Consider the following 26,317-nt stretch of genomic DNA (forward strand, 5'->3'; position numbering starts at 1 on the left):
AAAAATAAAATATACAAGAGTAACATCATCATCATCACACCACAAGTACAACACAATTCTTCACTGGACATTTCTTCTCATTCCTTCGTATACAGACTAGCTGCTTTTCATCATCATCATCATCCTCGTCGCGAGACGCGCATGTAAATCATAGACACATACACACATGGCCGGGAACCACAATTGGCTCGACACAGCCGCTCTCAAGCATACAAGTATAAAGCAATCTATGCCTTGGCAGCACCCGCCTTAATCAGCAGGATATCGCCATCCTCAACAACGTAGTCCTTGCCCTTGGTCATGATCTTGCCCTTGGCCTTGACAGTGGCTTCGTCACCCTCTTCCCTCAGAGTCTGGTAGTTGTACACAATCGCTTGGATAAATGTCTTCTCAAAGTCTCCGTGAATGACACCGGCAGCTTGTGGCGCCTTGGTGCCTGTTCTTATTGTCCATTGTCGGACTTCGTCGGTACCAGTTGTGAAGAAGCTGCCGAGCTGGAGAGCCTTACGCATCGTCTGGATGGCCTTTGGAAGGGCCGACTTGGTATTGAGGTTCTTGAGTTCCTCGGCGGCCTCCTCATCGGACATGACAGCAATGCGCTCCTCAAGCTGTACGGAGATGGGAATGATTGGGTCACCAGGGGCGTTGGTCTTGACCCATTCAGCAATCTTGGGAAGATGCTTGTTCTTCTGGCGGATGTAGTCCTTCTCGCTCAAGTTGACAAGGTATACAACAGGCTTGGCAGAGAGAAGGAAGAGAGGGTTGATGTGCTCAACCTAACACATCGTTAGCACGATTCGCAAAAGAACTCTTGTAATACGAATCGAGAAAAAACATTGTATATCAGAAAAGGACGTCACTTCAGAACGGCCCAGCGTTAATGGGCCATCAGAGAGCTGGGATTATAGAGCAATCGCTCTTTGTCATCTTGTAATGGGAAAGGATGCGGAAAAAAAATGCGTACGTACCTCCTTAGGTGACCAGTTGCCCTTTCGGACATCCTTGCCATTCTTAAGCATGTCGAGGACCTTCTCAACTGTAGCCTGCTCCTCCTTGAGCTTCTTCATCTCCAAACTCTGACCACCTCTGCGAGTTTCCTTGACAAGGTTGGCGTGCGCCTTCTCGACAAACTCAATGTCCTTCAATCGCAGCTCCTCGGCAATAATGTCCAAGTCACGAATTGGGTCTACGTCACCCTCGACGTGGATAATCTCGGCATCGTCGAAGCATCGGACGACCTGGAAGATGGCATCGACGGCACGGATGTGCGACAAGAATGCATTACCGAGACCGGCACCAGTGGAAGCACCGCGTGTCAGACCAGCAATGTCGTAGATGGTCAAATGGGCGGGCACGACCGACTTGGGCTTGTAGTGCTCTACCAACCAGTCGAAGCGCTCGTCGGGAACGAGGACGCGAGACTCTTCTGGGTCAATGGTGGCATATGGAAAGTTCTATACATATCAGCGCAAGCTCTAGGTGCAGAATTGCGGGCGACTTACGGCGGGGTTACCAAGCGAGCACTTGGTGATAGCTTGGAAGAGAGTCGACTTGCCGACGTTTGCTAGGCCGACCTGGCATTTACTGTTAATGTGAGAAGGCGACAAAACAGGCCTACATAGGGCTCTCACTCACGATACCCGTCTTCAAGTTGTTGCCTGGCCTGCCGAGCGGAATCTTCTTCTCTTCAACTTGCTTCTTGGGAGGCATTTTTTTCTTCTTGGGCGCCGAAGCGTAGGTGCGGGCAGTTGTGAAGGTGATGAAAAATTTGGCGGGGGAGGAACAAGAGAGCAAAGGCGCGGAAAACTGGCTGGCAGTACTTGCTGCCGGACGGTAAAAAGTGGGTATCAAAGAAGAGAAAGAAAAGGTGAGAAGCCGGGTGGGGGGCGTGATGAAATAGAGGGGTGAGAGAGTGACTTGCAGCCGCTCTCCTGCGTTTGCTGGGTTGGTTGGGTGACTGGAGTCCAATCGAATTTTACAGCTTAAGTTATGGCGCTAGGACCACCTCGGTCGCTCGCTTGGCGCGGATATGTAGCTAAGACGAAAGAGGCAATGGCCTCCCCGGCCTGGGTGCATGCTAGCCGCGCCGCTGCACCTCGGATCGCCAAACAGCGGTGTTGCACGTCTACTGTCATGAACCCTACGTACATCACCATCCTCCATCTCCGAACCCCACACCTCAGTCTCCGCACATCTTCACGGGCAGGCCCCGGTCTACAGCCCTCGTCTATCTCACCCTACCACCCTACGCCCTCCGCCGGGCCGCATCCTCAGTACCAAGCGTTGCTTTATTCGTGTCTATGATACCCCACCCTTCGTCTTTGGTGCCAGCGCAGAGATAGCTGCGACAGTAAATACTATATTCGAATAATACGCATACGGGCGCACAAAATGGCGTCTAATACTCGTCCCAAGCCTGCGCGCACAAGTTCCAACCACCATAGGAATACACTATCCATGCAGAGAACCGAAATCACAATCAACGTTTACGATCTGCTGCCTCCCGGCAAGATCTCGAGTATCCTCTGGGCAATCGGAAGCTCTCTCTTGCACTCTGGTGTAGTCATCGGCGATAAGGAATACGCATACGGGGGACACGACCGGAGAGACCTCACTGGAGTTTATTGGACCAAACCCGGACTGGAGCCTCCGGGTGGCACTTTCAAGCAAGCAATTCTACACGGCTTCTCATTCCGCCCTGCCGAGGAACTGGATGCTATCATACAAGAGGTTTGAAATGCTGGATAGTTCAAAAGGGACCGACTGACCTGTTGTAGGCCTCACATGAGTTCCAAGGGACATCATACAACCTACTCACAAAAAACTGCAATCACTTCACATCATATCTCTGCGAAAAACTCACCGGTCGCCCAGCCCCGGGCTATTTGAATCGTGCGGCTAGCATCGGCGTCGCTCTTCCATGCGTTGTACCACGGGAATGGATAGCGCCACCGGATTATGATACTGCGGATGGAGAGTTACTTGACGAAGAATTCGAAGACGAAGGGTCGTCGATGCTGCGACACGATCGAGAACGAGAACGCGCTCGGACAGCTCAGGAGACAAGGGGCTGGGAGAACACGAGCAATTCTGCTGGAAGTAGTCGAAGTAGTCAGGGAGGCGCAAGAGGGCATATCAGGAATGAGACCAGAAATCTTGCGCCCAGGCTTGTCAGCATCGCGGAGACAGATTCTAGTGGGAGGGCTATGCCGCCCGCTGAAAGGGCGCCACTCCCGAGGAATCTAACATGACTTTCAAGCTGGTCTAATTCGTCGTCCTTGCACAGGCACTGCTCTTTTGTGATGCTTGCACTTTAGCGCTGAAGGTCTTTATTCGTGGACGCTTTCCAGGTCCAACATCGCATCGTACAGTTTCTGCCTTTCTCTTTGTACTGCCTGACCGTACCAATCAGAGTCTCTAACCCAATCTCCTTGGCTTCTTGCTCCTCACGCCGCCAAACTTCAACCTTGTCGAGTCTGCCAGTTTGACAATCAATGGCCGTATCTTCTTTCCCTCGGCGCCCAATATCGCCTTTGTGACGGCCTCTCTTCCTGGGCCGAACCCTCTGTACACCAACTCTAATTTCTTGATTTGTGGCAACAAGCCCTTATCCTGAATTCTGTTCATCAAGAATGCCGCCAACTGATAAGCAGCGTCATACGAGCCTCTCCCTGCTTTCCTGAAACCAATGTTGCCACATGATACCGAGATCAATGGATCACGGTTGGGTCTGGTAAGGCATAGATGTGTGTTGTGCTTGGTTGCGTAGACGTGTAGTTTGTGCTTGTCGTCTTCTTCCCATTCGCGCTGGACTAGGTTACCAACTCTGGGAAAGCCATCCGCGTTCGGGATGAGGGTCGAGAATTGGTCTTGTCCCGCTTGGTAAAAATTTTGGGATACATTTGAGAGCAATGAGTCCATTGACTGGTCTGGTTTATTGCGGTCGGTCGGCGCTGCATTGAGGGCTCGTGTACTGTGGGTGAAGGGTCGCAGCGATTGCGCATGCCGGCATGATGTAACAATTGTATTTTTGAGGGATCGAAACGCCCGTAACGCGGTGTTGTGAGCCATGTTTGGTGGTAGTGACAGATGCCCCAATCAAGACTGCAGGAACATTGGTGGGCTAGAAGGTCAAAGAAAGTTGCGAAGTTACGATGCTTGGCATTGCCGAATGGCCGATGCGGAAAAAGATGGCAATGCCGCCTGACGTTTTCACTCAACATTTGCCGCGGCCTCGATTTGATCGCACCACTCCTGGACCCGTCACACGCTGAAACTTGAGACTCGAGATTCTGCATTAATCCCTTCCAGAGCATGAGACCGCTGACTGCAAGCACATTCGCCGCCAGTGCGCGATGGAGCATACAACCCGCCGCCGCTGCAACACCAGCACCCGCATACGCAAGGGCTACATCCTATAGACGGATATCAACATTGCCTCGGACACCGCAAGGCTCTGTCTCACGCACCTCCGTGCCATTGGCATCCTTGGCTTCACCACAACCATTTCTTCGCAGTAATTTCCTGCCCCACGATGTCCTCTTCCGCACATCGGCCGCATACGCCCGCCACTTTTCTTCTCGGCCCGCCCTGTACGAGCAAGCACAAAAACAAAAGGCTGTAAAGGACGAAGAGCCAGTGCCGCAATCGGAGGCTAAGAAGTCCACAACCTCTGAGGGAAGCACTGCGGAGGAGGCCACAAAGAAAGAGGGCGAGGAAGCAAAGGAAAAGAAGGAGGGCGAGGAGGAGTCGGGTGAGCAAAAGGAAGGCGAGGAGGGTCAGAAGAAAGAGAAGCAGGATGCACCTCCACCTCCACCCCACGGTGACAAGACCCCCTGGCAAGTCTTCACTGAGACGCTGAAGCAGGAGTTCCAGGCTTCAAAAGACTGGAACGAGGGCACAAAGCAATTGGGCGGCGCGCTGCACGATTTCCAACAGAACCCAAATGTCCAAAAGGCTGGCCAAATCTCTGAGGCTGCAAAGACAAAGACAGCCGAGGCACTGAAAGCAACTGCATCAGCTGTGGGTCAAGGTGCGGCTTGGACGTGGGATACCATGCCTGTGAAGGGTGTTCGTGCTGCTGCTAGGGTTACTGGAAGCGGTATTGAATACGCAACAAGACCAGTGCGACAAACAAAGGCTTTTCAGGCCGTAAAGGAGACCATTGATGATGGCAGCTCATCAAGATATGGTGGCTGGGTCGAAAAGGAAGAGCGCAGGAAGAGGCGAGAGTTGCGTGAGCTCAACGAGCTCAAGCGAACTGGCGGCAAAGCTCTCGGGCCAATGGAAGAGGACCCAAAGTGAGATTGCCTCTAATAACTTGATACTTCTCGACTAACATTGTACAGTGCCGGTACCAATGTAACACTACACAAGGACGCGAAGTACAAAGAGGTCTGGAGAGAGTGGAAGGACAACTCCAAGCTCGCCCAAGGATTCTTCAATATGAAAGCTGTCTACAGAGAGTCTGACAACCCTCTCATTGAGACGGCTCGTAGCATCTCGGACCGCATCACTGGTTTCTTCGCCGAAAACGAAACAGCAATGGTCATCAAGAAATTCCGGGAGATGGACCCCAACTTCCAGATGGAGTCTTTCCTGACTGAGATGCGCGAATACATCCTGCCTGAGGTTCTGGATGCTTATGTCAAGGGCGACGTCGCTGTTTTGAAGGAGTGGCTGTCGGCAGCCCAGTACTCTGTTTACGCTGCACTGATGCAGCAATACCAAGCCGCTGGTCTCAAGTCTGACGGAAAGATTGTGGATATCCGCGGTGTTGATGTTCTCAACGCAAAACTTTTGGAGCCTGGAGAGATCCCTGTCTTCATCCTCACGTGCAGAACCCAAGAGGTGCACGTCTACCGCAACGCAAAGAGCGGAGAGTTGGCTTCTGGCATGGACGACAAAGTCCAACAGGTGACATACGCCATTGGTGTTACCAGGATACCAGAAGATGTCAACAATCCTGAGACAAGAGGATGGCGACTGATCGAGCTGCAAAAGAGTGCCAGAGATTACTACTGAGCTACTCGCTACCTCGATTCCTTTCCTTGCATTTGCGCTCGCTGCTGTACGACTATGTCCCCGTTCACATCTTCACATTTACGCTTCTATTCTCCCGGCATCTTTGGCGTCCAAAAGATTCTGCTATCTTGTTTTATTATGAACCCAGTTTGTACGCTGGGTAGTTTGATTTGTTCTCTGGGTCATGGAAGTGGATAGACGAGCGCTACAGGTGGACACGGCGTTCGACATGACACACTTCTCAACTCTGTATGTATAGTATGACGATTGAATGGATCGATGTAAAGGGGATATGGTCAGCCGGAAGCATGCAAACGAAGGCTGTGGGGAAAATCCCGAAATCGATACGCATGAGATGAATTCGTGCTGAGCATTGCTTCCATGGACGTAGGTGATGTCTGGAGTTTGAAGTTTCCCCATTAGTTCCAACAATACGCGTGTAGATGGGCATCAACGACATCCCGCAAAAAAATAGGGGGTTTTCAGCGAAGGAAAAAGCAGGTTGTTCACCATGTCATCGGCCGAGCCTTGAACAACCATGGCGAGTAGTGCTCTGTCCATTGTCTTGGCCAGCCACAGAGGAAATTGCCTGACAAAGGATGCATGACCACGGACTTTCCCTGAACCGAGGCACATCATTCCGAAGGTCCGAGCTGAGGGCGGAACCTTCTATCGCCATACGCTCACCGACTCAGATCGCAACAAACGACTAGGCCGGAAATTCTCTGCTTCTGGGCACGAAATAGCCATGTTATCCGCAAGATCGGCCATATTTAGGCATGTGGGTCGCTGTCGGGGTACCTGTAGTAGGCCGCCATTGGCGCGGCGCGAAGTCGGCCGGCCTGGTATAAAAGATGGAATTGTCGCGCAGGCAAAGTGGGCATACGTCTCGAGACAGATAAGGCAACAGAGTGATATCGGTAAGTCTGATCACCCTGTCCTTTGCGATGACAAATATGCAGTCTGTAGACCCTTAACTAAACAACTCTTGTAGCATCGCTGCCCCAACAATCGCATACTGCTCAATCAACCCCACCACCTTCTCCTAACCCGAGTCCTGTGACCAAACGCCCTTTCTACATACGCTTACCCGTTGCCCTCGCGCTTACACTCCTCACCTTCACCACCGGCTTCATCATGGCTGGCGCCCCCGCAGTTCAATCCCTCCAGGAGCTCGCCAACCCACCGACGGATGCCGAGACACTCGAACTTTTCAACCCCTCCACCGAAGAAGTCGCAGAGATCGAGAAGAGCATATTCGAGCACCCGCTCACCAAGAGCCTACTCGCGGACCCCAAATTCATTGCTGTGCGCCCGCATCTCAAAATTCCCGAGCAACTTCGCGCCCAGAATCTTACCGGTGGAACACTCCTCGGACCCGACAAGATTGCCTCACCACCCCTTCAATTCTACACAGCCGATGGCATGCAGTATATTTCGATACAATACCTCGGCAGCGCACTATGCGGACACCCAGGCATCGTACACGGAGGTCTCCTAGCCACACTTCTCGACGAAGCCCTCGTACGCTGCTGTTTCCCCGCGCTCCCCAACAAAGTCGGAGTCACAGCTAGCCTGACAATAAACTACAAGGCACCCTGTATGGCAGGTCAAATCGTAGTCGTACATGCTGAGACGACCAAGGTTGAGGGCAGGAAAGCGTGGACAAAGGGTCGGCTCGAGACGCTGCCCAAGGCGGAGGATTGGGACCAGGGGAAGAAGAATGGGGTTGTGCTGACCGAGGCTGAGGCACTGGTTATCGAGCCGAGACAGGCGGCGCAGATGAAGAGAGTAGTGAATTAGAAGATGGAGGCGGGTTTGAGGAGACGGGGAGTAGAAGCTATATATCGTCAAGATATGTGTATAGACCTTTTGTTTGGCAATCATAGACTTTGGAAGTTTTGATATCAACTTTTTTTTTGCCTTTTGGAATTGTTTCGACACAGGAGAATGCAAGTATCGCTCCAGCAACTAAATTCGTATGTGCGGATTTTGAGTCACTGACGGGATTCGGGGTACGTATGGCGATATTTGATGAGATTCTTGTTCTGAAGTAAAGCAGGGTGATGGTCTGATTTTTGTGCAGTTAACGGTTACTCATTTGCAACCTATCAACACCACTTGCTACAAAAAGGAGGGGGCGGCAATCCACACAACCCAAAACATGTTTAGTCATCCAACCATCATTATTCGAAAAGGTATACAAAAAAAAGGAACCATACGCTATGCAAACATTATTTCCCAGGAAAAAAAAGTTCCAACCAATCAATCATCATCCCTTTTCTTTTCTTTTTACAAACTCGCCCGTTCACCACCCAACTTCTTTCCAGTAACAACTCCAAACCATGCATTCAGCGCCTCACACGTACCCTTGCCCTCCTCAAGCTTCACCACAACACCGACGTAGCCATCAGGTCGCACGACAACGACACCTCCAGTCTCCTGATCCAAACCCATCTTAGCGTGCGCGGCGGCTTTCGCATCGGGAACACGCTGATCCCAGACATCATCCGCATAGACATGATCGGCATATCTCGCAAACGGCTGGGGCAACTGCTCATCGATTTCGATCTTTGAGCGCTTCTCTGCGAAGACGAGGGCGAGGGAGAAGAAGTCCGAGTGGGGGTTGTGTTTCTCGTGGTAGCGGTCCTTGTCCTTGATGTCTGGGTGGAGGAAGGCGTTGAAGAAGGAGTTGGGGGAGGACATGTTTGTGGCGAGGTCTTTGAGGGCGGTGCTGGATTTGGCGAGGGTGCCGCCGAAGATGAAGATGCGGTAGGAGCCGTTGAAGGGGATTTCTTGTTCCAGGTGCACAACGTTGGCGTCGACGACGCGGGTCACGGTTGCGGGGGTGAGGATGCGGCCGGTGCGCTGCGTGGTGCCTTGGGGGTAGGAGAGGATGAGGGGGTGCTGTGCGGGGTGCTCGGGGCCCCAGTTGACGAGGTTGGGATTGTAGGCTACGCCGTAGCCGCTGGTGAATTCGCAGCTTGCCTTGAAGGTCTTGATGAATTCGTTGTCTTCGGGGGCTTCTTTGGCGGAGGCGCCGGCCACTTCACCGGCTGAGGGGATGCGGGTGGAGAAGAGTTTGGCGTAGCGGGCGTCGAAGTCGAGAAGGGTTTCAGCGATGAGCTTGCGTTCTGATTCGTAGGTGGAGAGAAGGGAGCGTGGTGCCCAGCCGCTCTCTACGTGGTGGATCTTCCAGGCAAAGTTGACGGCGTCGAGGAATGCGGTGTTCATGCCCTGACCGGCCTTGGGGCTGTGAGTGTGGCATGCGTCACCACCCATGAATACGCGCTCGTCGAGAGTGTAACGCTCAGCGATACCTTGACCAATGGGGTAGACAGAGTACCATTCTACACGATCCCAAGAGATGGTGTATGGCTTGAAAATCTCAATGGCGCGGGCCTGGACCTCTTCTGCGGTAGCAGTCTTGCGGGGATTCCAGTCCTTGTCGGTTGAGGATGCTACTTGAATGTACAGACGAACCATGTTGTCCTCGCGGGGAATAATCATAATAGATCCAGCATCAGAGTGGATTGTGCATTTCATCTGGAATCCCGTTAGTATATGAGAGAATTGATGCCAGCAGAAAATTGAGAGCACATACCTTGATATCAGGGAAGTTTGTCCTGACAACGCCATCCATGACTCCCCAGACGTGAGCAATGGGATCCTTGTAGATCATGTTGATACCCAGTTGCTCTCTGACAAAACTCCTCGCGCCCTCTCCGCTGAAGAGGTACTTTGCTCGAACGGTCTCTTGAGCTGTGCCATCCACATGTGCGAGTTGGACCTCGACAGGATATGTCTTGTCCTTGCCATCATTCTTGAACCCGGTAATCGTCCACGGTCTTTGGATTTTGCCACCGTTCTTCTCGATGTCCCCGATAAAAGTCCGCTCAATCATACCTTGGTGTAGCAAGGTGGTGAAAGGGTATCGTGCGTCGATGAACTTGGGGCAACTAGCCCATGTGCCTGTCCTGTGGATACCCTTTTGTGCTGGATCCCAGAAAGCGACCTCGTACACCTTTGCTGGCTCATACTCCATAATCTTGCGTTTGAGGCCCATGTTCCTCAAAAGATCCAGCGAGCGTGGCTGGATACCGTCTGCTCGACCAGTAGCGGTAGGTTCTGGCCTGTTGTCGATGTGCTTGACTTTGTAACCCCATCTTGCCAGGCAGGTTCCGAGACAAAGGCCGACGGGCCCCGCACCAACAATAACAACGTCGTAGTTCTCCACCATGGCTTCTTTTCCCCTTCAGTAAGTTTGAAAGTTTGAAAGCGTGGCGGTATAAATAAGAGGATGTGGAATGCCGCCTCAATGTAAGATGGGAATCAGAAGAAAGCCCCCTGCACTAGGACTATACTACTGCTAGTGAAGCTGGATGTAAAAGTGCACAAAAAAGAGAGCAGATGGGAGAATAGCGAGGATACTGGCTAAATAGTTAGCATCCAATGTAGCCGGTCCAGCGCTCTTTAAAGAAAGCTCGCTCTGTCCTTACACCGACGCCATCCATTTCCAAGCCGGGCTAGTGCACAACGGCATTCAAGGCAACGCATATCGGGATTGCAAGGTGGCCGGCAATAAAATCGGATGCTAGAGAGCCCCAGTATCTGGGACTTGGTACTCCACGGCAGCATGGCCGAGCACGCGTACCGTCATGCTGCGGGGACGACTAGAAACGTGGGCGGAACAGAAGCGCGGCAATTGAGTCCCAGGGATACGGCCGGCCTTTCCCCTTTGGTGTCTAGCGCGGCTTCATGCGGTTTGGGCTGCTCGCGCAAACCTCGGACTTGGCTAATCTGCGAGTGATCCTTTGATGACAGGTCGCATAGTAACAGACTCCACTCGGCGCCTCTACTTACCGTATCTACTTCCCTTGAGGTGCTCTGGACTTTCCGTATGTGTCAGTTGTCTGTTCTAGCTTTGTAGAACCATCGGCCCTCATCACTCGTCCAAAACACCGATTTACGTGTGACCAACTAGAGATCTCACATTACCCCAGGGTAAGGAATACACCATGAAACGCCCTCCACTCTCCGATCTCATTATCTCAGTTACCGTTTCTGCTATCCGTGGCATACTTTTCTCTTGGTAGAGTTTGTATGTACAACGTGTTGATATACATCTCGGTCCGAAAATAGCATATGATTCCCTGTACACTAGCATTACGCTCATCGTCATTGGATAGAACAATGCATGCCTGGAGATCTCGTTGAGTAGTCTTCAGGACGCACGCGTAATGTAATGATTTCATCTTAGCAGATATAACAGTATGATATGGAGTAAGCATTCACATGATTCCTCAGAGTACTCGTCCAAAATATGAGAATAAGTATCTTGAACAGACTCACCGCCCTCAGAAGTCATGCCGTTAGCTTGATATGTGCGAGATCAATATCATACGATAGATACTCGAATCGATATGAGACTGCTAGTGAGATATTCCAAATTCCCTTTACAAAAACATTACGACAAACTCCCATCGCAATGATGCATCTTGTAGATCGACATGGCATGGTGTTCATGCAAGCGTAGTTATATTTCGTAACCCCGTACAATGATATCTGAACCCCCAACAAACCGAGACGCCAGCGCCAAATGACACAAAAGCCAATTGAGTCTGATGATCCGCCATTCTAGGCAGTATTGCACATGGAGTGACAAGGCTTAGGATCATCCCAAAGCTACGGCGATAGGTGTACAAGAACAACCCATCGGTTTCTTGCCATAGGGATACTCGTCCTGCCCTGCAAGCTTTTTCAGCATTGTGTGGCAGCCGGCAGGCTCTCGTCGCCTCTTCCTTTCTCAACCCCTCGACGAGTCTCTGACTCGGAATAGGTCGATGGCATTCAAGAAACGGTCATGTTCTCCATAGAGGCAGCAATGCGCTCCTCCTCCTTCCTTTGCCGTGCGGCTTCCGTCTCTCTCCTCATGGATTCCAGATTCCATTCGTCGTCGGCTTCACCATCGCTGCTATCCTCGTCGCTGTCTTGAGCCCAATCACCCTTTTCAAACATAGCCCTACCAGTGGCCTCCTTGAGCCTCTTAGCCTCTTCTTCGGCCTGCTTCTTGTCGATACGCTCCTTCTTCCATTTAGCAAACGTTTCTGGTGTGACGGGCGTAAGTTTTCCGGTGAGCTTATGACGTTCCGACTCGAGGAAATCTTCCAGCGTGAGAGTGTTGAGTGGGGAGTTGGCCATAAGGGCTTTCTCAGCTGCGCGTTGCTCTTTGGTCTTGATGACGAAGCTACGGTCTATTAGTCTACATCCTGGTATCAACAGCAACAGGTTAAACTTACCCGGGTGGGAGAGAATGTTTATAGAAGCACTTGTCTCCGCCATTTGGACATGTCCAGAACCAACCATACTTCTGGTCTTCGATAGCCTGGATAAAGTACTTGCACACCTTGTCTGTTGTGGTTTTGGGGTTTCCATGCTTGCTCAGGACGACTTCTCGTAGCTTGGTCTCGTCCCAGTCGTCCATGTTGTCCTTCTTCTTGCGCTCCTCATCTTCTGTCTTCTCCTGGTCTCTGCTGTCGGTATACAGACTCTTCTTCTCGGTCTTGCGCTCAACAGCCAGGTCGTGACTAAACTTGCACTTCTTGCCCTTTTCGCAGTTGCCCTTCTTGAAGAACTGGCACAGCACTGTCTTGGGATCGGTTCCGAATGGAACCTTCTGAACTTGCACTGGCTTAAAGAGCTCAGCGGTTTCTTTGCGCGCCGCCTCGGCCGCGGCCTTTTCCTTCTCGCGCTGTGCCTTCTCCGCCGCCTTGCGCTTCTCATCCGGTGTACCTCCAGATGCTTGCGTGGCTTTGAGTTGCGCAATCTGTTTCTGGGCGGCTCCTCCCTTCTTGTTCTTCATACCAAAGGTCTTGTCCACAACGACCTTCTTCGCCTTGGGCTGGTCGCCCTTGCCCTTGGGTGCCATGTTTACTTGGTTTGCGTTGGTTTGTAAAGACGGTGAGGGTTGGAGGGACGCTGGGTAGGTTCACGTAGTTTCGGGGACGGACTCGTGCCAAATGCGACGGTGGATGGTAGATGGTTGATGGGCGATATGGTGCCTGGGCTTTGTGGGCGTCAAAGTGAGAATGACGCTGTGTGGGGTGGATTTTCAAGTGGCGGAGGACCTTGCGCTAGAGCCAGCCCTGGCCCTCGCCGACATTCCCGAAGCTTCAAGGTGGCCTTGACATGAGCCCCAATAGTCAATCACTACGTACGCAACCAATACCGCCCCGACATTCCCGACTTTTACGCCCTTGCATTGCGCCTAGTTTCTGTGAGACATTGCCATCTTTTTATTTTGTTGTTTTGTGCTACTAACAACTCCGCAGCGCGTCCCCACGCCTTTCCACTAGCCATCCAGCTCGATTCGACGCGCGTTTACGTTCAAGATGATTACAGACTCCCAACTCTACTCGCTCGCAATCTTCCTTGGAAGCGCTGCCATGCTGCTCATCGTCGTCTATCATTTCCTGGAAGTCAACTCCGACGATCACAAGGTTGAGGAGAAGCCAAGGGCTGCGGGAGCAAAGGTCAAAGCATGAAGAGTGCAGCATGGTTAGCCATTGATAAGAGACACGCAATTGCATCCATATTGCGAGTTAGAGATGATACCCGTCTCACAAAAGGGAAGCTTTTTGGTCCAAGGGCATGGCGTTTAGGCGTATATAACTTTGGGTTCTCAAGCTATTATGATCGCCGGAATGCTCGATTTGTTTGGCTATCATGAAGTACAGCGTGGCTCCCGATCTCCTTGATACACGCCCACTGCCAATACAATGCAGCATCGTGCTCCTACTGGGTATATGTGTATTTATAGAAAAAAATCCTAAGAGAGTAGTGTTAAATAAACCCTACAAAGCACTGTCGTTTGGTTCAGTCCTCCACGTTGACAACCTCCTCTTCTGTCTCATCGACATCAATAAGACCTCTTCGCCGCTTATCGTTCACAAGTGTTGTCCCTCCACAATCCATGCCCGGCCCTCCTATGCGCATTTTCAGCGACACGAGCCTATCGTGCGCATCACGAGCTTCTTGCTCTAGGGTGCGTTTCGGAGGCCGTCCGCGACCTCGTGATAGTAAACCTGGTGGAGACAAACTAAGCGCCTCTAGGCGCTCGGGGTCGACTGTAATGCGTGGAGTAACTTGTCGACCTTGCGCATCGCTAAGATAAGCATCAGAGTCATGCGATTCTAAATTGCATATTGTCAGATCTTTTCTCTCATGTCAATCCAAGCTCTTCTTTTGATCATCTTCCTTACCAGAGAGACCACTGGCTGGTCCATCGCCAAGCTCCCATAACAGCGGATCAAAGTGCGCCTGCTGTACATGGCTGCGCCAGTTGCTCTCCAGGTCAAAAGAAGGTGAATGGGTATCTTGGCCGCAATCATCCCACAGACAATTCAAAGTGTTGCCGACCGTGTCTTTACGGTGTATTTTGAATACATGTTTCTTCAGGGTATCCATGTTATGTAGCTCTGCTTTGCAGTTTAGCCATTTGCACTTGTACGACTGAAAGACACGGTTCACGACACTCGGCGACCTCGAGTCGATACGAATTGCTGCATCATCTGGGCGCACATTGCGCAAGGAGCTTGACTGTAGCGGCTGATACTTATTCAAGAGGCCAGTGTCTTTATTTGAATTTGTTTGAGCCTGCGTGGTAGCAGATCCATGGATAGCCTTTCTCCAACCAACAGGGCGACCTCTCTTCTTAGGAATTGGTGTTCCGTCAGGGTTGTACTGTGTAGCAGATCGAAATGCCGAATAGCCCACGCCGCTAGCACCTGAGGCAGGTCGGTCACTTGAACTCATGGGAGCAGGCTGATTCACAGGCTCAGTGGTGTCGGGTAAAGAGTTTCGCGGAGGTCGACCGCGTCGCTTCTTCTTGATGAATGGATTGATAGCTTCAGGTAAAGCTTGGGCCTTTACCTGAGCCCCACCCTCACCACCAATCGCATTCGACGGAGAGCGGGGACGCGGTCTCTCGTCATCACCCGAATCCTCGTCTGCATCTTGCGTGAGATCTTCGACTCTCTCCTTGAAGTAGTCCGGAGGTGGATTGCCAGGATCGATCAGATCCCACCTAATAGTGCTGAGGTCCGACTCCATCGTGACATTAGGCAAACTTGTTCTTAGCTGGTCTAAATGCTGGTTTAGATTACGCTGAGACGGGTGTCTTCCACAAGCGATCAAGACATCGCGTGCAATTGTTGCAGGATTGTAAGTATTTCGACGTAGTGCTTTATTCCGATCTAGTGGCTTAACGTAGGTGGTATATCTAAGGCTGTTAGGTAGCGCTGGTAATTGTTGCATAAAAGACTGCGGTGGTCCATTGGTGATAGAAGTCGACATTTGCTTGTCGCCATTCGTTGTACCCTGAGGATCAGATATATGCATGGCACCAGAATCCAGCCTCTTGGGTGGTGGACCCATATCCTCGTCTTCTGAAAGTTGCGTTAAATCAACGAGGTCGCTCAGGTTGCGCTTTCGGGCAGCCTCTTCTTTATTAGCAGGCTTCCGCAACTCAGGCTTGATGGGCATCCTCTCGACGACTGGTGCAGGTGCAGGTGCAGGTGCAGGTGCAGGTGTGTTTGCTGAAGGGCCTGCCGGTGAGCCGTGATTTGGAAATGGCGTGTACTGTTCTGTACTTGCTGGTGGACCTGGAGCCGATGGGCCTGAAACTGGCGTGTTTTGTGGGCTAGGTGCGACAGAGGCTGAAATATCCTTCTTCATTACGGCAGGTGGGACAGGCGGTGTCTGCACAGGAGCTGGTGCTTGAGGTAAAGGTTGACGCGATTTTGAGTTTACATCTGGCACAGCTGTGAGCAAGCATTTAGCAAAGGCTGCACGATCTAGTTTAAACTCCATCTGCTCAAGCTGCTCACATAGCTGGATGTAAGAAGGGTTGCTATTGAGTAGAGTTATTATGCGAGCAGGTAGAATTCTGCGAAAAGTGTTGTAGTCATTTAGATATGCTGCGGCTGCTTTTGCTAGATGTGCCTTCTTCTCTGCTGGCCAAACAGTGTTGCCGGCGGGTCGACTGGCCGGCGTCTGAGTTCGCCTTACCGGTTCAGCCTGAGCGACAACGGGAGTAGCCGGCTTAGATACATTTGTGTTCATCGTTTCTCTATGTGAAATGTTCTCCCTTGAGTTTGCAGACTGCGGAGTGCTAGCATGAGCAGATTGTGTAGACTGGGCAGCAGCAGGTGGCGGTGCAGTATCTGGGGGCGTAGACTTGCTCTGTATTGTCTGTGATTTTGGTTTTGCTCTTCGTTCCTCTTCCCAGATGCGCGCAAGGAGACTCGGGTCTTTGCTGTTGAGTTCACGCATTTTCGCCATCATTGCACGAATCTCGGCTTCCAACGCATCACTAGGACCATCTTCGCCAGCCGGAGGTGCAGTAGCCACCTCGGCTGTGTTTGGTTGCTGCTCCTTTTGACTTTGGTTCGCATTGGACTTTGGTTGTGGTTGTCGCAAGCCTTCGCTCTCTTCTTGCCGTCTACGCTCCTCTTCTATTTTGCGCGTCTCCGCTGCAAGCCTTTCCTCTTCGGCGCGTGCCGCTTCCTCAATCACCTTCCTTGCTGCCTGTTTTCGCTGATATTCCGGCCATGGGTCGTACACTGCCAGTGGATCTACAGTAGTTGTGCCCTGTGTATGGTATGTATCGGCTATGCTGACAGTGGGTGCAGAAGGCGCAGCTGGGGGCATTGGCGCAGTGTTGTAATTATTGACGTTTGACGGTGTGTGATTTTGTGACCCGCGCGAGGACTCGACGCTAGCAATCTGCTGGCTGCCGTAACCGCCGTACTGCTGATTTGCTGTAGCCATCATAGTTGCGGTTCGTGCATTGTTGGCTTGTGCGGTAGTGTATTGAGACTGGGCTGGGCTGTCAGAGCGCTGCTGCTGTTGTCGGTTATGTATTGACTGCGTTGCGTGCAGATGGCTCTTTAATGCTGTGACCGGAGACGGTAGAGCACGATTATTGTTAACACTCTGTGGGTGCGCTTGCGATTGTCCATAGAGAGAATGGCTCTGCTGCGCTAGGACTTGCGGGGCATTGGAACTGGCATAGTGACTGGGATGCGACGACGTGGTAGTATTGGTGATGAAGGTGGGTTGGGTGGTCGCAGGTGTGGTGCTAGGTGCATACGAGGGGTTACTCATATTGTGCAGAACCTCGGCAGCCTGTTTTGTTGTCTCGCGAGTTGCACCGTATGCGTCGTTGTTCCATGTGGCTCCAGTTCCATATCCGCTGTTCTGGGGTGTATGTGACTGTGTTGGGTAGGGCATGTATTGTTGGGCTTGCGTCGTTGGTGGTGGTTGCTGGTACTGGTGGGCGGATTGGGTGATGTTGTTCGAAGCGGGCGCAGTATGATATGATGCATATCGTTGGGCGGAAGATTGTTGGTAGGAGAGGTTGTATGAATTATATCCGTTCGTCGACATTACGATTCTTGGCCGAGGAGTTTCGGATTACTCTCTAGCCACTCTACGGTTTCCGGAAGGCCTTAGTGGCGACAGATGTCGCAGGCGTCGCTTGAGTGAAGGCAGCGGATGTACAAATGCTCCACACTGTATGCTGGTCTTGACGCGCGATAAATGCGCCGGATCAAGGGGCAGATAGACTGCGACGCGTAGCAAAGTGACGCCGCGCCCATGACGGCCGACCTGCGACACACGCGTGGCCGACTTGCGCGGGCCGGGGTGGCTGCAGTGCATCGGAAAAATGGTTTTGCCGACGCTAGCGAAGCGAAGCTGGTCTGGCTTCTGCACATTCTCACCACTCTAATTTTCGAGGTGCGACACGAACTTTGTCTACTAACCCGACAACCCGCCCATTCCACAGCAAAAATGACCAAGGTCCAGTCAATGGTCGCGAGCTCTCGCCGCAAATCGCGAAAGGCGCACTTCAGTGCGCCGAGTAGTGTGCGTCGGGTCATCATGAGCGTATGAAGAGACTTGGAACATTGCAGTGGACATGTTCTAACAACCTTCAGGCGCCTTTGAGTAAGGAGCTCCGCGAGAAGCACGGAGTGCGCAGCATTCCCATTCGCAAGGATGTGAGTATACCTGGATTTTGACCGACTTTGGTAGTATGCTGACTTTTCCAAGGACGAGATCACCGTTGTCCGCGGTTCCAACAAGGGCCGTGAGGGCAAGGTCTCCTCCGTCTACCGCCTCAAGTACTGCATCCACGTCAACGGCAGTGCGTAGCCTTCGATTTCCTCAAGCCGATACATTCTTACTAAGTTTTCACACAGTCGTCCGCGAGAAGAGCAACGGCCAGTCGGTCCCCATCCCCATCGCTCCCTCCAAGGTCGTCATCACCAAGCTCAAGCTCGACAAGGACCGCGAGTCTATCCTAGAGCGCAAGAGCGCCGGTCGCGAGGAGAAGAAGAAGCAGAGGGAGGCTTAAGCGTCTCGCTTTTTGTTTCTTTGTTTGACGACACACCACGGCTTCGAGGCACATGGGCATGGGCTGTCCCACCGCCTCTGAGTGGATGAAATGCATATCATGGGTTCACGGTCTGGGCATGCGATGTGCGCATGGAAAAGCAGGGCGTTTTACCGGCTACTAGCTCCAACAATGGACTTGCCGCCATGCGGCCCCGTCGAAGATTTTCTGTTCGAAATGATACCACGATGGATTTGGAGTTTGGCAACGAATGACATTTGTTACTCCAGCCGTCACCGTGAGACAAAGGCATGTGAAGAAAAATTTTCCCATCCACGCTAGAATATCTACTCATCGACCTTACCTAATGGTTGCCGTGAGCTATACGACTAGCGGAGAATAATGCTAGGTGACAAAAGTCACTGCTCGCCTGCAGACCGTCTTTGAGTTTTACAATGAAGAAGATGGTTTGATGGTGAGACACATGCTTTCGTGAAGTGCTACTTTTTGCGAATAGCATTAAGATGACATTGATGTCTGTCGCATTCCCTCTAACGAGAGTGAGCATTGTCGGCTGCATAGTTTGTAGTCTTTGACCCATGATTGTCAAGATTATTCGTTGGTTGAATATACTATTTGATGATGTTCAGAACGATCTGCTAGAAGAAGCAGATATTATGTTGCTTGGGTTCCAGCCCACACGCCTCTTAACAACAATGGGTTAGGTTCACAACAATCTTTTATAGCCAATGTCATTATATCCTTTTCCATATATACCTCTTGTATCCATCAAAGCGTCTTCGGCCAGGCACTTGCACTCCACTCGTGTGTCGCGTAAATCAAAACGGATCCCCCCAAGTCCAACCCACCAAAGACTCCACCACCCACCTTGATTCCCATCAACATCAAACAGGCAACCAACCCATGAACGCAAAATAGTATCGACGTTTCAAATACTCCCATGCGACACATCCTCTAACCGTGCACAAAACCTAGTTGCAAAGAACATGTCAAGATGATAAGGCTGATTCCGCCTACTCAGGGTCTGTGTGTCATTCTCGTATTCGTGTTTTGAAGCACTGACAATGACAACGACAAACCCAGTCCCCCCCCCCCCCAAAAAAAACACTAATTATGACTATTAGGGTGTTGATACCTGATTCTGATAGTTTGATGTTATGACGTGCCGCCATTTAGTTCTGGGAAGAGACATATTTTGTATACGCTCGCTATATGACAAAATAGATACAAAGTATTGGGGAGTCGGAAAAAAAAGGGCGATCCGAAAGTATGGAACCTTTGCTCAAAAGTAAAGGGGCTCGTGTGTATGCATGGAGGGGGCAATGACGAATACGAAGTGGGTAGAGATTAAGCAAAAAAAAAATAGAGGAAAAATGCGCGATGAGGGAATGGGTAGATTGGGTAGGGATGTTTATGTGCGGTCGGTGCGGTCGGTGCGGGGGATTGGCGGTGATTCAGGTAGAATGGTGGATAGTGGGATGTAATATGGAAAGTATTTGTTGGGGAGGATTGTAGATGTGGTCGGGTGGACATGGTGATATAGAGGGATGGGGTTGGAGAGGGTTCAAGCTCTTGCTATGGTGATTTAGAACTGTCATGCTTGGCTTAGATATGTTTGCGGGATATCGATATAGATGTCCTATCATTATATTTATGTTTTCAGGAAATAGAGCTTGTGTGATTGTGTGTGATACTGGTTGTCAAGTTTTAGTTATAATGTGCTCAATGCCTGATTAATATAATATAGGTGACAGCTCGCATACCTCACGTATGCAACACTTCGCTGTATTCATTCAGTACGCTTTCTATCCATACCAAAGCGTTGGGTTCGATAACAAGTGTGCTAGCACTGTAAGGTTTGATATGCCATTGCGATTGGCTGATCTTTGTGACGCGTCACTGGAGTCATGACATGAGAAGAGATGTATGGCGATCTTCCGTCTATCACCATAACAAGCATCATGACTGGAGGAAATAAACCTTCAAAGCCCGATGTAAAGGTTTCAGGAGACTAACAGACGTAATTCTCGTGTCTAGCATGTTGCTTGGATACATCAGCGGCTGACGCAATCGTATGTGTGCACTGTCTTGCGTCGTTTCAGCTTCGGGAGCCTGTACTGTTGATGTCATTGGTTCGAGGAAGATTGCCCTATATGTACTCCCTAAAGATATAGGGGACGTAAGAGGTGAAGCGATTTCATATCCCCAGCTTTGAAGATTAACTATGGAGAAGTTCCAGAAGGTGCAATCAACAGTGCATAGTGTAAATTCAATCTGTGCCGAATCTATGACAAGGATATTTGCTTCTTAACTAACGCAGACGTGGAATCGTGATCGAAACGATATGCATGAACTGCACGGGGAGTTCCGACAGGCCAGTGCAACGGTCAAGGAAATCCGAAGGGGGTTGTTGAGACGATCGGTTCTTGCTTTTGTTATATGTAACATCAACGTTGTCGGGATAAAACAAACGCGAGTTGACCGTTGACACCATTTTCATTAACGCTCCGAGGTTGCTTGTTCCCAAACGGGAGTCAATGCCCTAGAGTTGTTTTCCGTGAGGCCCGACGATCCGGGCCCGAGCAATGCAAAGTGCTGACAAGATGGCGGTGTTTCGAATACCTCAGCTGAGCACATCACTGTTGGTCAATAAAGACATATTTGGTCCCACTTGTTTTCCCCTCCGAGTATATAGAATGGCACGACAAACCACATGAGGTCGAGTGGAGCGAGCAGACCCGAGTTTTGTGGGCTGGCTACGGCAGCGGGATTGCCATGCCAAGTAGGAAGGCGGGATGTGAGTTTATGCAAAACAAAGCGTGGGTCGGGACAAGCCGGTTACTCGAATGAGGGTGACTGGGCGCATGGAGAGCAGAACACGAACCATTGTACCCGACCATCGTATCCAAAGCTCGTCGAGGGCTGTGTTTGCTGCACTGTATGGACTGTCGTGGGAAGAGACGCAATAAATCTGACTCAGCTCTTGCCACCATTCAGAAGAGAGCTTGGGTGGTGCATCGTCGCTAGTCGCCCGGGACGCGTTTAGCCGACAGTGCAGGAGTGCAGAGGAATATCGTCTCCAAGGCGTAGGAGATTGATGACGGACCAACCACAAGCATTGGGAGCGCTGTCCGGGACGCGGCTCCCATTGTCGCAGTCGGAGCTAGGACACTGCTTGCGGGGTAGTGTACCGACTAGTCGGTGAGGGTGAAGGGGATGTGTGCAGCCAGTGTCATCATCAGCAGGGGCGTTGAGTGTGGTATGGCAAGGGCGCTTCCATGGTAGCCCAAAGCTGTCATGATCTCATCGTCAGTGGGAGACGATGGTGTTGTTTGTGGAAAAGAGGAATGGCTAGTTAGTGCATTTGGGCGTGGTAGTCAAGGAACCGCGCGTGGCTAGCGGCTGAGTCAGGTGGCCGGATCAGGCACGCCAATCAGCTTGGGGACCGAGGGTTCCGTTTCAGACGTCAGTGTGCGTCGGAGTCCTTCGTGCTGCTGCTCCACCTGTCACCAAATTGCGGAAACACCAAACCGCCCACTGCAACGCGCGCGCCTCTTGGGCTTTCTCCATCGCCGTCGCGCTACTTGCTTGCCTACTTACGTACGCTTGACAATGGTCAACGACCTTCGCGCCCGTGCCTCCCAGGGTGTGATCGGGGAGTGTGATGGGAAGCCTTGGCTGCCCAAGGACCACATCTCGCCGTGCGCAAACACCCCCACAGCCACACGGGAGAAGCAGCACAAAGATATGACCAGCCGTCCGCGAGGTATTCGCCGTCTTCACACCCCTCGTCTGGACACGAACTATCGATAGGGGCTACCATGCATATGCATATACGACCGCATGTGTGTATCTTTAGGCATACATACGAGCTTTGCCACCCACCTGCCTGCCATCAGACACAGACCGTTAGATACGGTGCCCGTCCCTTCTTATCCACGGAAGGAAGAGGCAAGCACGGAAGCGGCCTGACTTGATTCGTGACGTGCTCAAAGGAGCGGAAATGATCAGAGAGTCCTTACTTATTCGTCGTCCCGTTGTGCTACGGCGTGGAGGGGGGGCGAACGCGCGGAGGGTTGAGTGCGCACCACAAACGACCACCATGTGAAGCTCGCCGTTTGCCCTCTCGCCCGCTGCTGACAGTCGAGGCATGTTGTCACAGAGAGTTACGAGCTTATTTAGGAGCATGCGGTCTAGATATGTAGGCCAAAAAAGGGCCTGCTCGCCGGCAACCCCGCAACGCTCTTCGCCTCTCACCTACCCAGAGCAGCAGAGTGCGCGCTGCAGGTTCAGCAGATGCCCTGGAAAGGTTCCGACACTGGGCTGTTTCTTCGCTGCAGGCATGTCTCTTGGCTAAAAAGAACGCTAAATATACTTGGTCAAGACCAGGGGCGTTGGCGAACATCGACGACAGGTACCGGACATGATTGGCCTGTCTTACCAAGTGCCCCTGACAGGCCAGGTGTGCATGGTGTGTCCTCACTCGTGCCGTCGCCGCTCAGGCCCTTTGGCATCATGCCTAGGCCCACTCCGAATCATGCCCTTGCACAACCGTGAAGGGTGGACGGACCCTTCGCAGCGGCCGGTTGGCCTTCTCCCCCTCGCTCAGCCCAGGCTCGGGCTCACCTGTCTCTCTCTCCAGCTTCAGCTGCTGCGTGCCTGAACAGCCTCACCTGCACGGCTTCCCCCCATCCCCTCCTTCGACACCTGCACACCGCTGAGCTGTGCTGCCTCTCCTTTCGCTCTCTACCCTTCGCATACGTCGACGCCTCTTTGAGAGAGCGCTACCCCCGTCGCTCTCCGCGTATTCGTCCAAGCAACCCGTTGCTCTCCCACAATCCCTTCCACCTCGCCCTCGCACTTGCTCACGGCGCTTTTTTTGTCGCAGATTCGAGTACGTCCCTATTGGTCGCGCTCTATACTCAGTCATACTGATGTTGTATTTCTTGCAGTCGATTGCTCTTGCGATTCCTGAAGCAGACTAACATCGCATCGCTCCCTCGACAATCAAATACATTTCGTGTCGCTCAATCGAACGAAACCTCCTGGCCACTTCTGGACACCTAATCGACCGTGACTTGCGCACATCGCTATGAGAAGTCGGGCGGAGACATAATTGGTTTATTCATTGCTTTTTCCGTCCCGAGTCGACACTAAACGCTCGTTCCGTTCGCTTTTCATCCCCGATCCCCCGTGATCTACACCATCATGGGCACACCAAAACCAATCTACCCGCTCAAGGAGCACTGTTCAATCATCTACGAAGAGACGCTTTACGTATACTCGCCAGCTGGATTCCAATCACTAAAACTTGAAGAAGGCGCTAAATGGCAGGCCCTACCCATGGATGTATCGCTTACAGGAGGACGATGTGTAAAGGCAGTACCCAATGGCAACACTCAGGACGCCAAGCTGTTCATTGTTGGAGGAAGAGTTAATGCAACAGCCTCCGATTGGAACTACCCTGGCTTGATGCACTACACATTTTCCACGAAGAAGTGGGACTGGCAACGCTCAGAGAGCTGGAACACGCAGGAGCGAATCAACCATGGCGCCGCATACCTTCAGGACTCGCAAAAGATTCTCGTCTACTCTGGATCGCAGGCCGACGGCGGTGGCCCGTCCGCCGAAACTTTTCTGATTTCTACCGTCGCTCCCTACTCTGTCGCGGGTCTGCCATCGGCTGGTGCGCCGCTCACTGTGAATCCCATGTTGATGGAGTCGAATGCGAACACTGTTTTGCTGGTGGGTGGAGGTGCATCAAACACAGCCGTCTGGAAGTTTACAGAAGCATCTGGATGGCAGGATCTTGGTGTCGCTTTGCAACAGCCTATCACCAACGAAGACGCTGTCAAATGCTCGATAATCTCCAACAAGGAAGGAGGAGTCGCCTTGCAGAAGTTCGATATGAGCGTTTCCCCAAACACCGTTGAACGAATACTACTATTGAACAAGGACGGATCGCCTGCAGCCCCGGGAACTCGAGTTGGAGGCAAGACGGGAGGCAAGACGAAACGTGTGACCTTGAACAGCTGGTCGCCATACAACGAAACACTCGCACCTACGACGACACGATCAAGTTACTCCTTAGCACAAGGCAATGATGGTACTGTTGTTGCAAGCGGGGGTAACGATCAGGAACCGATCGCTCTGTTCAATGCCCAGCAAAACTCTTGGATGAACGCGTCAGCGGTATTTGAGGGGCAACAGGTGCTCGTAAATTCCGTTTCCTCTTCAAGCGTGTCAACAACCGCAACTGCAACGGCATCTGCATCCGTATCTGCCTCTGCCTCTGCCAGCCCCACCAGCACAGAAGCTGCCGCGTCACCGGCAGGACCTCCTGACAACAAGGGACGTATGCTGACCGTGCTTGGTGCCACACTCGGAACCATTTTCGGCATTGCGTTGATCCTCATCTTGATTCTGTTCTGTCTCAAGTACAGGAAGAACAAGAGCAAGAAGAACGCCTATGTCGAGAAGAATGACCGCATGAGCTTTGCTGATCGAGGAGCTGCTTTTATGAAGGAAGCTGGTGGATCTGTAGCCAGTTATCCAAAGAACAACGAGTCTACCACATCACTCGCCATCATTCAAGGTCGAGGTGGTGGTCACAAGAAGAACATGGCAAGCGATGCTAGCACAGCTGGTCTTGTCAAGAAGACCAGCCCTCTTGGTTACTCTGAGCAATACTCTGAGCCTTACGAGCTTGCCAAGTTTGACCTGAAGCCAGAGCCTGTCGAGCCTATGGTTAGGCAAAACTCGAGCCGAACAGCCCAGCCTGCACCAAGAGCTCGCAGCTCAGGCTGGAGTCGTTACTTTGCGAACAATGAGGCCACGAATCTCGCTAGTGCTCCTCCTGCTGATAGGTCTACATTCGCGTCAGACAGGACAAGCACGGCCAGTCAGTCACAGTACACAAGCTCAAACATGCACAGCTTGCGCCCATCCCAACACATTGCACCGCTGGAGATTCCCAAGTTCAGTGATGGACAGCGTCTGAGCAGTGTAGCTAGTGGAAGCCCAACCCTTGGTACACCCACATCCGTCCTGCCTCATCAGATGCAGCCTATGCAAGCAGAACTTGCCCGTGCCAATTCCAATGCTAGCTCGATATCCGCTTTCAGCCATCACGACGCTCACCAGGCTGTAGACAATTGGACTCCAATGGGCAATGGCCGACGAAGCAGCAGCAACTACACTGGCAGTGTGGCGATTGACCATGGAAAATTCGACGGTACCAGCTCATACTATCCCGACGGAACTGACTCGTTCTACCCCAAGAGCAACTTTAGTTCTTTCTACCCTGGTCAGGGAAATACCCCGATGATTCCTGATATCCGCGACAGCACAGCAACAACTTTCCCATCTGGCGTTGCCCCTCCTGTACCGACGGAGCAAGTGCCACAAAGCAAGTTCAGTTCCATGTACCCCGCAAACCCGCAACTTGGTCTTCCTCAGGAGCGCGAAAGCGTCGCCACGCTCTTCCCAGGTGGCCCAGGTGGTGCCGCAGCGCATCAAGACACAGCACTACCGAGTCCCAAGTTCACCTCATTCTTCGCGACACCACGAGCCGGACATGAGAGCACAGTCACCATGTTCCCCGGTCCTGCACACACTGTGGGCGAAGGGAAAAAGGAGCAATCTGACATGTCTTGGCTGAATCTTGGCCAGAGCCGATAAACATCTCACTGTACGTTTGGTCTGTGCACCCTCACGTCGATAATGAGCCCATCCACGCCATCCATCCCTCGTCTTGGAAATCAGCGTCTTTAGCGAACCGAACCTCGTCCCTATCTCTATATACAGCAGTCAGATTTTCCTTTCTTGAGCATCATAGCATTCTCAGCGCCGGGCGTCTCTTTCATTTTTTTCGGA

At 51.9% G+C, this 26,317-nt stretch overlaps 12 protein-coding genes across 12 annotated transcripts; 7 read left to right on the plus strand and 5 right to left on the minus strand.

The window, feature by feature from the left end:
• Positions 1-227: 227 nt before the first annotated feature.
• On the minus strand, positions 228-1,710 carry COCVIDRAFT_92111 (hypothetical protein; the record flags this gene model as incomplete). The annotated part of the gene is made up of 4 exons (XM_014703916.1): positions 228-776; positions 969-1,454; positions 1,503-1,574; positions 1,636-1,710. 4 exons carry the CDS (start codon positions 1,708-1,710, stop codon positions 228-230), a joined length of 1,182 nt encoding a protein of 393 aa, XP_014559402.1.
• Positions 1,711-2,391: 681 nt separating this feature from the next.
• On the plus strand, positions 2,392-3,251 carry COCVIDRAFT_24343 (hypothetical protein; the record flags this gene model as incomplete). The annotated part of the gene is made up of 2 exons (XM_014703838.1): positions 2,392-2,730; positions 2,778-3,251. The coding sequence occupies 2 exons, from the start codon at positions 2,392-2,394 to the stop codon at positions 3,249-3,251; spliced, it is 813 nt and encodes a 270-aa protein (XP_014559324.1).
• Positions 3,252-3,417: 166 nt separating this feature from the next.
• On the minus strand, positions 3,418-4,071 carry COCVIDRAFT_35440 (hypothetical protein; the record flags this gene model as incomplete). Its single annotated transcript, XM_014703917.1, has 1 exon — positions 3,418-4,071. One exon carries the CDS (start codon positions 4,069-4,071, stop codon positions 3,418-3,420), a length of 654 nt encoding a protein of 217 aa, XP_014559403.1.
• A 243-nt stretch (positions 4,072-4,314) lies between these two features.
• COCVIDRAFT_92089 (hypothetical protein) lies at positions 4,315-6,024 on the plus strand (the record flags this gene model as incomplete). Its single annotated transcript, XM_014703918.1, has 2 exons — positions 4,315-5,300; positions 5,349-6,024. 2 exons carry the CDS (start codon positions 4,315-4,317, stop codon positions 6,022-6,024), a joined length of 1,662 nt encoding a protein of 553 aa, XP_014559404.1.
• Positions 6,025-6,772: 748 nt separating this feature from the next.
• On the plus strand, positions 6,773-7,827 carry COCVIDRAFT_92116 (hypothetical protein; the record flags this gene model as incomplete). The annotated part of the gene is made up of 2 exons (XM_014703919.1): positions 6,773-6,944; positions 7,019-7,827. 2 exons carry the CDS (start codon positions 6,773-6,775, stop codon positions 7,825-7,827), a joined length of 981 nt encoding a protein of 326 aa, XP_014559405.1.
• A 489-nt stretch (positions 7,828-8,316) lies between these two features.
• Positions 8,317-10,264, minus strand: COCVIDRAFT_92061 (hypothetical protein; the record flags this gene model as incomplete). The annotated part of the gene is made up of 2 exons (XM_014703920.1): positions 8,317-9,570; positions 9,629-10,264. The coding sequence occupies 2 exons, from the start codon at positions 10,262-10,264 to the stop codon at positions 8,317-8,319; spliced, it is 1,890 nt and encodes a 629-aa protein (XP_014559406.1).
• A 1,083-nt stretch (positions 10,265-11,347) lies between these two features.
• On the plus strand, positions 11,348-11,560 carry COCVIDRAFT_91918 (hypothetical protein; the record flags this gene model as incomplete). The annotated part of the gene is made up of 1 exon (XM_014703921.1): positions 11,348-11,560. The coding sequence occupies one exon, from the start codon at positions 11,348-11,350 to the stop codon at positions 11,558-11,560; it is 213 nt and encodes a 70-aa protein (XP_014559407.1).
• Positions 11,561-11,874: 314 nt separating this feature from the next.
• Positions 11,875-12,952, minus strand: COCVIDRAFT_92185 (hypothetical protein; the record flags this gene model as incomplete). Its single annotated transcript, XM_014703922.1, has 2 exons — positions 11,875-12,271; positions 12,324-12,952. The coding sequence occupies 2 exons, from the start codon at positions 12,950-12,952 to the stop codon at positions 11,875-11,877; spliced, it is 1,026 nt and encodes a 341-aa protein (XP_014559408.1).
• Positions 12,953-13,415: 463 nt separating this feature from the next.
• On the plus strand, positions 13,416-13,568 carry COCVIDRAFT_91910 (hypothetical protein; the record flags this gene model as incomplete). The annotated part of the gene is made up of 1 exon (XM_014703923.1): positions 13,416-13,568. The coding sequence occupies one exon, from the start codon at positions 13,416-13,418 to the stop codon at positions 13,566-13,568; it is 153 nt and encodes a 50-aa protein (XP_014559409.1).
• A 331-nt stretch (positions 13,569-13,899) lies between these two features.
• COCVIDRAFT_91875 (hypothetical protein) lies at positions 13,900-17,472 on the minus strand (the record flags this gene model as incomplete). Its single annotated transcript, XM_014703924.1, has 2 exons — positions 13,900-14,216; positions 14,286-17,472. The coding sequence occupies 2 exons, from the start codon at positions 17,470-17,472 to the stop codon at positions 13,900-13,902; spliced, it is 3,504 nt and encodes a 1,167-aa protein (XP_014559410.1).
• A 405-nt stretch (positions 17,473-17,877) lies between these two features.
• On the plus strand, positions 17,878-18,442 carry COCVIDRAFT_35447 (hypothetical protein; the record flags this gene model as incomplete). The annotated part of the gene is made up of 4 exons (XM_014703925.1): positions 17,878-17,973; positions 18,024-18,086; positions 18,139-18,232; positions 18,288-18,442. The coding sequence occupies 4 exons, from the start codon at positions 17,878-17,880 to the stop codon at positions 18,440-18,442; spliced, it is 408 nt and encodes a 135-aa protein (XP_014559411.1).
• A 5,208-nt stretch (positions 18,443-23,650) lies between these two features.
• COCVIDRAFT_13724 (hypothetical protein) lies at positions 23,651-26,122 on the plus strand (the record flags this gene model as incomplete). The annotated part of the gene is made up of 1 exon (XM_014703819.1): positions 23,651-26,122. One exon carries the CDS (start codon positions 23,651-23,653, stop codon positions 26,120-26,122), a length of 2,472 nt encoding a protein of 823 aa, XP_014559305.1.
• Between the last annotated feature and the right edge of the window lie 195 nt (positions 26,123-26,317).

Source organism: Bipolaris victoriae, assembly GCF_000527765.1.
Source record: "Bipolaris victoriae FI3 unplaced genomic scaffold scaffold_19, whole genome shotgun sequence".
NCBI lineage: Eukaryota > Fungi > Ascomycota > Dothideomycetes > Pleosporales > Pleosporaceae > Bipolaris > Bipolaris victoriae.